We start from the raw sequence: 12,850 nt of genomic DNA on the forward strand, positions 1-12,850 counted from the left end.
CAGGAAATACTGTTGATTCTTTTCAGGTCCAGTGTGGCACTTCAGAAAGGTCTATGTGGGCCAATCAAATAATTTTCAAGATTTGGAAAACCTGTTATGTATCGTCTTGAGAATAAACGCCAGAGTACACCAAGAGCGATAACTAATAAAACTTCTACCAACAATTTTTCCAAGCACCATTTGACCTATGTAGGGGATTCAATGTGGAACAGTATTATTTAAACACTATTCTTCACCAAATTTGTAAGAATTATCATGAGCACAATTATAAGTAATATATTCTCCAGCACCCTTTGTAAGGGAAACAAATATCAGCCCAAATTAGGATGAATTTAATTGATTATGATCAAATATACTTATCTGGATCAAATTCATGATTTGGGGAAATCACTTAGCATTACGAGCATGTAGCCAGAATCTGCATGTTTAGGGACTCCAGATTATGAGCATGAACTACAAACAACATCACGTGTGACATAAAACAGGACTTTATTACCTAGACTAGACACATACTAATCTTACATACACACACATACAGTTTAGCATTGGAAGAAGGTTGAAGTTGAAGCAGAGAGAAGAACAGAGCATGGATTTATGGCAGTATTTGATATTCAGAAGATCAACAGCCTGAACAAAACATCCGTTTTCTACTTGTAAAGTACCTTTGTTAAAAGGATTAATGATGCTCCATGCATCCATTAATAAGACTAAGTATGATACTTGCATGTCTTGCCCATCAAAAGAAAGAAAGTGTCCTGATGCAGTTTGTTGAGGCTCCACTTGATCTTGGCTGGAAGCGATCAGAGAGAACCAGTTTTATGCGGAGGATCTGTATCTGGAAAGACGAGGCCGCAGCCTGGCACAAACTTAGGGGTCAAAGTGAAGTCTTCTTCTAGTCCATCCTTTAGAGATAGTTCTACCCTTGTACCCTCTACCCCTGATGTATTTAGGATTGTATGTCTGTCCCCAAAGTGAGTAAAGAGAGTTCATCTCCCTACATTCCATTCGGTCGTAAAATACTCTTATCTTGATGGCTTGGTGTGGGTTGCTATGGTCACCAGAGATCTGGTCCTGCACCTAGGTGTTAGTTGCAGATTGGGGGTAGACCCCCTGGTGACTAGCTTGCTGGTTGGGTGAGGGGTGTTGTTGTTATATTTAAGAAATATAACTAGTTATTGCGTGTCTGATCGGTCTCAGGCACTACACCTAACTATAGGAGATGCTAAACAAAACTGCTTGGAGTTGGAGAACAGCTTACCAAACCATCTAAAAAAATACATCTATTTCTCAGCTAATACCTGAAGAAAAACACGTGCTTTCATGATCAAATGCCGAGATCAATTTAGCTGCCTTCTTATTCCCTGCTGCATCTGTCCAAAGCTCTGTTAATATTTCTGGATTAACTAATGAACCGTGTCTACTGCACTGAATGGAATAGGTTGCAAATTTCACACGTTTTCACATGTGATTTATGTCCATGCAAGGAACTCTATGTTTGGACAGGAAGCCGTTTGTCTTTGGTTTTAAGGTGGCAATTGCCGAGATTAATTTTCTCCACCTTGTCATTTGAACACCATTTACACATGTTAAATAGAAATGCCATGTTCAAGTTCAGGAAACACAATATGGCAATAAAATCTTCTGCTCTGAATACTTCAAGGGTAAGAACGTCTTGTTAAAAAATGGCTATTTTTTATTGGGAGTTTTAAAGTTGATGAGGTTGGTAAATCGTTTATTTCGGAGTTTATGAGAAATACACATGCATGTGTATCGTGTAAACAGTATATGCTGCTTCAGCACCCTTTTAACACTCAGTTGCAATTATGTATTTTTATAAACTCCCTGATGTGATGGGAGGGATTTCATTAACTGAATCTGCACTTTTAACCACCCTAAAAGTAGTGTTTGACTAAGGGACATCCTGTTAATGTTAGAGCTTATAGTGCATTTTTGTTGTCCTCTAGGATGCTGTGTAGGCCAGCGTTTCCTTTCGAAAAGTAATTAAATGTCTTAAATCTTTGTTCGCGCGAAGAATGCAGTCTGGTAGAAAAAATGGGTTGGATGAAGCTTCCAATATCCGAGCGCCGTGTAGTGAACTCTTTCATGACAAGCATAACAATGTGACTGTAGTCAGAGGTCTTCAATACTGACTTTTTGTCTGCAAAAAATTCTTGGAAGGCTTTACTTGCATGTTTTTTTTAATGAGTAATAAGAAAGGCTGATATTTCTTTGGCCCTGAAGACATCCATTTAATCGTGTGATTCACCATCTCTGCATTAGATTCTTTGCACAGTAGACGCACATTCCCTATGGAAAAACGAAACCTCATTGAATGACATGTCTTTGCATTAGTCCCATGACAAATAAATAAAAACATAAAGTATAGTAAACTATTACAAGGCACTATGGTATTTACAAGGATGGAGAAATTAAGATATACAGTTTTACCTGGAAAATGTACTTGTTTTTGCATTTGCTTTTTTCACTTTTGTTTAAATACATTTTTTGGTTTATAAAGAGTTTGCCCCATAAATATTTAACAGAGCTAAACTTTTAAGTGTTCTTTAAAGGGGTCATGTCAAAGCCTTATTTTTATTTATTTTTTCAAATTTATTTTGTTTTTTTTATTATTATTTTGGGATTTCTCAGTGATTTGTATTGATTCTCATTTTAATGCATAAGAAAAACAGCCTATTTATTTATTTAATTATTTATATTTATAATATTTTCTCTATCCTTTAGAATTGAAAGTGATGTCGATTATATCATATTTGATTTATTATATTTGATATAATTGGTTGCTTATGGTTTGCAGGGTGCTGTTGGGTATATTATAGTTGGCACCATCCCATCCTTCATTTAAGCCTTTTTGCAAAGCATCCGTTGCATTATTAGACATCTGCAAGGCTTCAAATGTGTCCTTTTAATATACAGACAATCAATCTCTATGAAGGTTATTCAGTGAAAGCTAGTTGGTGCGTTTTAGATGTAATGAAGTTGATATCTGAAGCACATTTAAAACAGCAGAGGTTGACCCAAGATACTGTACAACAAATAATATAACAAGAAAATACAAAGAAAATAAGTCTTGGAAATAATTGATACAGTACATTGACGTAAGAGGTCAGATTTGTAAAAGCTACAAAGTGGAAATTGTCCTTTAGGCTACATTTAAAATCAACAAGAGAGAAAGCCTGATGTGAATCAGCAGATAGTTTGGTTTTTAAAATGCTGTCTGTAATACTTCATTAATTCATTTTTGGTGAGTAATGCTGTAAAGTGGTGCTGGTGTAGTAGTGTGATAGGTCAGGAATTCACTCTGTGTTCTAAAGTTAGAACGCTTGTTAGCATCACATTGTTCACTTCAGACTGTATTGCGTATGCATTTTATTCGAGTCTGGCCTAGATCTTTCCCTGTCTGTTTATTACTTGCCAAAAGAAATATAACCAAGAAATAAACTCTTCTTTTGTCTGAATTGTGAGCTTTGTGAATGACATGTGAGCTGTTAGATCCCACTCAGCCAGGGTTTGACTCGGGAAGATAGCAGCTCTAATGTCATGACCGGCACTTTCATAATAAACATTATTTTCAGAATAAAAAGCTTGGAGAAAATACTGATTAAACCTATTGCACACTATAGTGAAGTGCAAGGTATTGTTCACTTGAAGGTGAACATCTTGTGGCACTGAGTGTGTTTCCTTCTACACAACTGACAGAAATGCTGAAGAGACAGCAACACTGGACGTGACTTATTGCTATTTTATGGTTATTAAGTGTCTCGCTGGTGTTTTATGGAAGTGTTTTTTGTGCCTCTGAAAGTCTCTAGGCTGGTTTAGTCATGGTTACATTAATAATTGATGAACGTCATAATTATGGTGATATCCGATGAAGGAGCGTATCGGATTGCTTCAGGAAACGTGCTGGCATTTGTTGACGAGCCATCCAGCATTGTTTCATTTCTGAAGGAAGTAGAGCATTGAAGCACAGACAAACCAAATGTCATCATGGATTCTACGTTTTACAACTTCTGTGATAGCCTTGTCATTTACAGTTACTTTAACTGACTGGTGTTGGTTATATATACCTCCGATTTTCAACCAATAGGGCCTAAGAGTGGAAAGGGATTGTTCACCCTAACATAAATATTTGATCATCATTTATTCACCCTCATGTGGTTCTAAACTTGTATATGACTCTTTCTTCTGTGGAACACAAAAAAATATATTTTGAAAAAATAATCATTTTAAAATGTCTCTAGTGTTCTTCAGAAGAAAGTCAAACAGGTTTTCAATGACATGAGGGTGAGCAAATGATGAAAGAAATCTCATTTTGGGTGAACTATCCCTTTAAGTAGTTTATTATGTTTTGCCAGTTCAGAATCTGTTATTAAAGAAATCACCTTAAAAACCTTAAACAGATGTCTAGTAAATTTTCGATATTTTGATAATTGTAGCCGTTGTATGTAATTACATGTTTTACTAAATATTAGGCCAGACATCAAAATTATAGCTAGTTGGGAACAAAACATTTGTTTACGTTATTAATAGGGCTGTCAACGTTAGCGCATGCGATTATTTTTTTCAGATTAAAGGACCCATTGGATGAAAGTCAAATTTTTAAAATCATTTTATGAGTCCTTTAACGCGTTAAAAATATTTAATGCCATTAATGCAACATCCGTTTTTTTTCTGTCATCATTGTCTGAATAAAAACACACAAGATTATGTCAGAAAGCACATTTTTTTCTTGTATTTTTGCAAACTTTAACGAGTTCAACGAGTTAAATAAAGTATTAGGAAGTGCTTTAGACCTGCTTCGAGCGGCAGCTCTTAAAGGGTCGCGTTCTTAAACGTGCTGCTTTGACTCCTGTCACTAATGTTAATCAAAGAACAAAAGAAAAGAAATAAACAATGTGATTTTGTAGCTTTAATGTGGATTCTTCTGTATTTCATGTATTTAGCAGTAAAGGCTGTAAAGTGTTTGAGAACTTTATTTATTTTCTGTATATTTCCTACCTGTTAGCCTACCTGTTAGTTAGTTAATGTTTTTAATCGAGTGACAGCACTAAAATGAACATGTATAACTAAATAAATAGTTTGTTTAATTTCACTATACGTGTGCGATTAATCGATTTTAATCTATTGACAGCCCTAGTTATTAATAAACCATGAGTTCATTTTTATTTTTAAGTTTTAAGTTTTACTTTGGAAAAAAATTCAACTTACAAACTTCTGTTCAAAAGCTGCCTTAAAGTTATAGGTTACCCAAAACTTCTGTCATTATTTACTCACCCTCAAGGGGGTCGCACACCGGATGCGGAAGCGCTGAGCCGTGCAGTGTCGCATCTGGTCAACTCGTTATTAACTTGGTAGAATCGAGAGGTTTTCTGTATTAATGTGCTGTTTTTCCGTTATTCCCAAACAGATAAATGCATCTAGCAGCTTATGGGGAAGTCAGTGTGTACATTAAAGATGATTTCAGTCAAATAACATCCAATTTAATGTTTTCCTGCGCTGCAGGACTCAGAACAGAGTCCTGAGTTGTAGTGGAGCGTCGCCGGTGTGTGTACACTCATAGAAAACAATATGTTAATTTTTAAAAACACTGGCGCTACGCTGCGCTGTGCGAGCCCCTTCAGATTGTTCCAAACCTGTATAAATTTCTTTGTTCTGATAAACACAAAAGAAGATATTTAGAAGAATGTCAGTAACGGAGCAGATCTCGTCCCCCATTTACTGCCATAGTTGGGAATATAAATACTATGGGAGTCAATGGGGGACGAGATCTGGTCGGTTACTTACATTCTTCCAAATATGTTCCTTTGTGTTTAGCAGAACAAAGAAATTTATTTTGGAACAATCTGAGGGTGAGTAAATGATTTAAGTTAAATCAAATTGGCTTTACAAGTTACTTGAACTTAAATTTGACTTCAACTTAAATATTAAACTGACTAAGGGGCAATTCACATTTCACGTCTTTTGCGTGCGCAAGTTCGTTATTCTAAATGTAGACACGCAGCAGGCGCATACCATGTCAAGCATGAGACCATGTTAAGTATGAGAAGACAGCACGTTTAACGTTGTAAAGAAGTCAGAATGCATGAAACACTGTTGCACATCCCCTTTAACCACTATGCCACACCACAAGGTGCAATTTATCAGGCTTTCTTACCCACTTAAAGGCTTTTATATTTTGATCCAACAGGATGAAACAACTGGATTTTTTGCTAAAGGCTTTGATTCCAACATCTAAGTTGCCTATACAAGAACATGACCCAGATTTGAGTTCTTACTACTCAATTATACCAATGTATTGAGAAAACTGGAAAGTTTTCTGCTTTCGTGAGTTGTGTCAGGATGCCTTCCATTTATGCCGCTCGCTAATTAGGTGCACTTCTCATGGTACAGTAATTACATTGATGTCAATTGTTGAGAAATGAAAATGACTGGGAAAACAGCCAGTTTCCACAGAAGCGCCATAAAGATTTGCCCCGTTGAAGATGTGCTGTGTGGAGAGTCTAGTGTTTGAATTTTATACATCTCTGCAATTACAACATTAACCTTGTAGTGTTGTTGTGTAATGCCTGTTTGGAGCCAAGCAGACTTTGGTGACCTTTGTGTAATGGCAAAGTGGCATATCGTGGCAAAACTTAAGAAATAATGCATTCCGGTTTTTTTATCTGCCAGAATGAATGTGCTGCTTTCAGCAGTTCTTTGACTGTAGTTTGTCCTTGTGAAACTTTTAAAGGGACTGTAGATAACAGCAGAAACTTTGTCTCTTTGCTTTGTTATCTGTCAGATTTAAAAAAATGAAACCTTGTCTACCTTTATATTTACGGAGAATGTTCAGAGATTTGTACTTGAACCAGAGAACTCTCCAAAATAGTAACACCTAACACTTTTACCAATAAACATATGAAGGCAAACATTTTTTATTACTTGGTATTAATTGTGGATATGTATTGGTTTTTATTAGGACATTAGGGCTTAGCTTAAGCCAGGACTAACCCTTAGTTAAATTATGATATTTAAGTAGCTTTTTTAAAAATGTTTATGTAAAAACATTACTGGTGTGCATCTAGAGACATATTTTAAGATATTTCAGGGCATGTTATTTTCAGTTCAAACAGCTCAAACATTCATTTTAGTCTGGGACTAGCCTTAAGCCTTGTCTGTGAAACCGGGCAATAGTGCTTAAGTAGATTTATGAACACTTAAGTTTAAATAGACTTTCAGGAATAAAATTGTAGTTAAAGGTCCAGTATATGACATTTAGTGGCATCTAGTGGTGAGGTTGCAACTTGCAAGCAACGGCTCACTCTACCCCTCCCCCCATCATTTCGAAGCACTGCGGTGTCTGACACAGAACGGTATTTTCACGTATTCGCTTCTTTTCCGAAGGAGATGGCGTATTTATGAAACGCGCTCTGTAGAGCAGTTTGTCCGTTTAGGGCTACTGTAGAAACAACATTGCGAATAGCATGTAAGGGGACCTGCAGTCTGTGTAGATAGAAATAGCTCATTCTAAGATAATAAAAACATAACACTTCATTATGTAAGGTCTTTATACACCTCTGAAGACATAGTTATGTATATTATATTGCATTTCTGTCAATAGATTCTCCAAAAAATTACACACTGGACCTTTAAAAATGTGTTCAAACCATAATCGTATTTTTGATAACCAGAATCCAATATACAGATAACTGTTGTTATACACTTCATTCATAGATGTAAAAAGAAGTGTCTGCTAAATGAATAAATCTAAATATACATTGTTTGCTTCTGTCAACAGGTGGTAATAAACTGTGCCATTCCCAAGGGGCTGAAATACAACCAGGCAACACAAACCTTTCACCAGTGGCGAGACGCACGGCAGGTCTACGGCCTTAACTTTGGCAGCAAAGAGGATGCCAATGTATTTGCCAGTGCCATGATGCATGCCCTGGAGGTGCTGAACTCTCAGGATGCAGGTGAGAATGTTGTTTTCACACCAGCGAGAGCCACGTTTAATGATGTGTGAATTGATCCCTGCAGCAGTATTACAGAGCATTGCAAAAATCTGATACCTGGAGTAATTTCAAAAATATATATTTTTAAACTGTTATCTGTAGTTAACGAGATAAACAAGTCTCACAACGTGTCTACACCGGACACGACAGGCACGACGCGACACGACCACCTGCTTGTTCTTAATGGGTTTGTTGCATCGCATTGCGCTGCATCTAGTGTGGACAAAATTTGTATTTATAATGGGTTCTAATACGTTTCTAATGTCTTTTGTCGTGTCGCGTCGCGTCCGGTGTAGACACGGTGTTAGTCTATTTGGTTTTTAGCTTATTTCTGAATTACGTTATAGCAGAAAAGTTGCTTGATAGCGATCCATTTTATAATCTGTTTGTTTATGTTGAGTTCTGTCTGCGATATTTTTTTTAAAGCGATGATGTACACATGCATGCTGAAGTCTTTAGCCGTTACATTGCGCTGTGCGGTTTCTCAGCGTCTCGCATCATAGAGCGGTATGTTTTTATGACAGCATGTTTAGTTAGTAATCATGCGTTTAAATTGTTCTGATCATAGAAAATTCCTTATTACGTAATTAACGTGCATTTTGCGTTTTTTCACATAATTTCTTTTTCCAGTTATTCCTCTTTACATGTTAAGTGGTCTAATCAGGCAGTTTACTTAATTTGCAGATTGTTGTTTACTGTTTATGTCGAGCTCTACATCAGTGAGGTCACATTTGGATCCAGACCCAGCCTATTGTACTCGTGTAATTGTCATTCTGCTAACAGAGGGGAATGGGTTTGCATGCACACTTGTTTTTAAGGGAGGCTGGGTCACCTCAGTATTTGTTGTTTTTGCCGATTGAGATTAGGGGAGGAGTTTTGGCTTGTGTATAACAGCCCCCATGAAATCCGTTCGTCCACAGCGGTTGCTTGCGCACGTGTTAGTTCAAGTTTACAAGTTCAAGTTTAGTTCTTGCCCCAGCTCTTTTCTCCACCGTCTGAGACCCTGGCGCGGTCACAGCGGGGGTCGTCCTGCATATCTAGCCAACTGTTCTGACTACGTCAGAGTAGCTGAGGCTGTTTTCCTTTTAGAACAGATGATGCTTTTGTTTGGGACTGAACTCTGCTTGTCTCTTTGAGATATGAGTGATCTGTCAATTCTTAACTGTTGTATATTGAGCTCTTCTGTGTTCTACAATGTATCACAATAGTAAGGTCATTCTGTCACCCCCAATTGTGTGTTTGAGGCAAGGATGTTTATGAAAGGATTGTTTGTGTGCATTGCTGGGTTCTATATAGTTCAGGCTTTTATTATATGATGTATAGAATCATTTTAAATGTCACAGTTTGATTTTGGCTTGTTGGTCGGTGTTTACGCAGAATTTGTGTATGAAATGTTTTGAGCATAAGAGGTGCTATTATTAGGCAAACAAAAATGACCATAGTATTACTATAGTATTTTGGACAGGTGCCATGGTAAGTATCTGGCAGGGCTCATTTAATATATGGCTATATAGATATAAATATGTTTCAAAGAATTATTTTTTTAGATTTAAAGTTGGCAACATCTTTGGTCCTGAGGCAACAATGATGTGATTTAATGTTAGCAATAAAGTGTCACGAATTTCGAGAGAGAACCCATATGCAGGACAACAAAAACCCACAAGGGGGCAAACAGTAAATAAATAAATAAAGAACTCAAAACAAATACTTCCCACGAGGGAGCAAAACAAATGAAATCAAAACAACAAGAATAAATAGTCCATTTCACAAGACGGGCCAGACAGGAACAGGGTATAACAGCACACAAACTTTGATGAACCGGCACAGGACAGTGAACACCAGGGCCTTAAATGGGGGAAACTAACGAGGGATAATTACAATGGGCAGGTGAGGGGAATCAAACGCTAATGGGAAGATTGATGGGGAAACAAGGGAGCGGTGCCAAGACACATGACAGGAGAGCACATGGCACAAAGCAACAACAAAGGCCATGTGCTTCCACACAGAAGACAGCAAGCACAAAAGACATGGTACTGTCACGACCCTGTCCACAGAACTAGAAATCTCCTGACAAAAGGACAGGATCATGACAAAAAGTTTGATACTTCATTTAAAGTACACTTGAAGAGTTCATTTGCAAAAACAGATATTTAAAAAATACTTTAAATGCTATAAAAAAATTGGAATATGTTTTTTATTGTGCATTCCAAGTAATACCAATCAAACTGCTCTTGGGTTGTTTTGTAGTTTTAAGTAATAATAACGCAAATAAATACAGCTAGCTAACACAATAAAACGCAATAACACAATAAAAACATTATATCCTGTACTTTTACTGTATAATGTCACTCTTTTTTTCCTCAAATCAGTTAATCGTTTGTATCTTAAGAGGCGAACAAGAATTTGTGAGACCATTTTCACTAACACAGCAGATGCAATGACTGCTTCTGTTTTTCGTGACCTTCAGTTTTCTGTCTCACTAATCTGTCTATGGAAAGTGATCTAGTCACTCTGCTGGGCTCCTGTTATCACCACGGGAAGTCTCAGACTCTATGGCCTTATTACTCTCTATTAATTACCTGATAGCACGCCAGTTAATTATGCAAAGCGATGTTAATTATGCATACTTTACTGATGTGCGGATAGCCTTGGACGAAGTTCCTTTCACAGCCGCAGGCTGAAAATTGTGAGCCAATGATGTAAATTGTTTGTCGTGCAGTGATGTAAAAAAGTAAGTTGATGGTACTCTTACTGTTGTGTTAAAAGGACAGTTCACCCAAAAATAAAAATTCTGTCATCATTCACCTTCGAGTTGTTCCAAATCTGTATACATTTCTTTGTTCTGATGAACACAGAGAAAGATATTTGGAAGAATGCTTGTAACCAAACAGTTGTTGGACCTTACTGACTACAATAGTAGGACAAATACTTCATTTATTTTTTGTTCTGTTAAACACAAAAGAAGATATTTTGAAGAATGTAGGAAAGCAAACCGTTCTGGGGCACTTTTGACTAACATTGTCATTGTTCATACTATGGTAGTCAGTGGTGCCACGGAAATCTCAGTTGCTGACATTCTTCCAAATAACTTTCTTTGTGTTAAACCAAACAAAGGAATTTATACAGGTTTGGAACAACTAGAGAGTGAGTAATTGACAGAATTCTCATTTCTGGGTAAACTATCCCTTTAAGATGTTTGAACTTAAGGGTCAGCAAAAACCTTAGTTGCGGTTACAATAGTTAAACTATACTTTTAGTTCAAAGAAAAAAGTTTCATTACAATATTCTTTTTAGTCCTCAGCATTGGTTTGTGCTTTGCTAGCTCTGCTGAATGTGGATAATGCCTGTGGATGTCTGGCAGTGAGACGGTGAGTTTGGAGAGTGTATTAAACTGAACTAACCAGACCGCACGATCCCATGCCATGGTGCCAGCACAGGAAAGCCTAATTGGCTCTCCCCTAATTCCCTCTATTGTGAGCATTAAGCTGTTTACAGCTGTGGTAGGGTGAAACGCCTGCGCTCCGTGCTGTTAGAGGACTGTAACTAACTGCAGTGAGATCTGTCCCTGAGTGAACTGCACCTTGAGTCAACTGTTTTCATATTAGGGATGTCAATTTAGACAAATTCCCATAATCGATTTTCATTTACATTAACGATCAATTAATCGATTACTCGTTAACATTAATACTGAAATATGCCTCTGCACGCAAAACGCCATCTTCCTCACCTGAATAAAAAGGGTTTAAAAAAAATGCCTAGTAGCATTGTTAAAATGATTGTGTGTAAAATGATCTGTGTGATTGATAATATAATAAAATGATGTATTTGATCATTAACATATGGACCAATATACAACGTGTCGCCGCCTCAGATGTGCACTCTGGTAATTGCATATAAGCAGACTCATATCATTGCACAAGTCTGCGTGAGAGAATAGGTTGATTTGTTATTATAAGCGTGTTATGTTCTTTCTAAATGTGCATAGGACACAGCGCATGGACACTATCGACAGTATTACAGAGAATCTGTAGAATTCGAAAAAAGGGCATTTTAACTCACAAATGTCCATAACGTGTTACAACCTTTAGCGGTCCTGACGTTGAGACTTGTGTCTCACACTGAGGCATAATTTGCAGGTGGGACGAGTGGGACATGTCGCCACCACTTTTTGCCAAGTCAATTGTGTCCCGAGCACTTATTTGAATAAAACTAAGCTTGTGGAACAAACACACTCTCAAATCTCATTTTAGGAAGAGCATTACTGGAAACAGTGAATCTCTGGCCACTGTCTGAGTCACAAATCTCATTTATACAAAACCAGATATCTGTTTATTTTTTCAGATCATGACACGCTTGCGCATTTATCGTCCAAGCACAAAAAATGTGTAAACCAATAAAGAAGTGCAATTTTTAATTATTTTAGTTATTATATAAATATTTTCGTTATTAAAGTATTGTTTCCCATTGATGAGGATTTAATAAACTTGTGACAACATACGTACCGATACCCCACATTATAAAAGAAAATATATTTGCATTTTGCATCTATAGCGCTTATTTTTTTCTTTGACTAAAACAAATGCTTAAAATGTTTCTTCATTATTATTCTTAACGAAAAACTCAACAATCATAAAATAGCCTAGTATCATTACAAACGCACTTATGGTAAACTTTTACTAACAAAGGCGGATGGTATAAGGAAAAACAGCATTTTCGTTTTCATTTCGTTATTCATTCATTATTTACTTTTAATTAAACAACAAAAAAATAGTACACCGACAAACTTGCTTATATGAAACAGAATGTTTATTAACAAAACGAATAAGACTGATAACATT

General features: G+C 36.7%; 1 protein-coding gene across 9 annotated transcripts in view; it reads left to right on the plus strand.

The window, feature by feature from the left end:
• Positions 1–12,850, plus strand: part of enah (ENAH actin regulator) — a 94,245-nt gene that overhangs the window by 41,756 nt on the left and 39,639 nt on the right. For all 9 annotated transcript variants that reach the window (XM_057352417.1, XM_057352416.1, XM_057352421.1 and 6 more), the window contains one exon: positions 7,796–7,973. In XM_057352417.1, coding sequence (XP_057208400.1) covers positions 7,796–7,973 — 178 coding nt within the window. The remainder of the gene's footprint in view (positions 1–7,795; positions 7,974–12,850) is intronic.

This window comes from Triplophysa rosa, linkage group LG15 (assembly GCF_024868665.1).
Source record: "Triplophysa rosa linkage group LG15, Trosa_1v2, whole genome shotgun sequence".
Lineage (NCBI taxonomy): Eukaryota > Metazoa > Chordata > Actinopteri > Cypriniformes > Nemacheilidae > Triplophysa > Triplophysa rosa.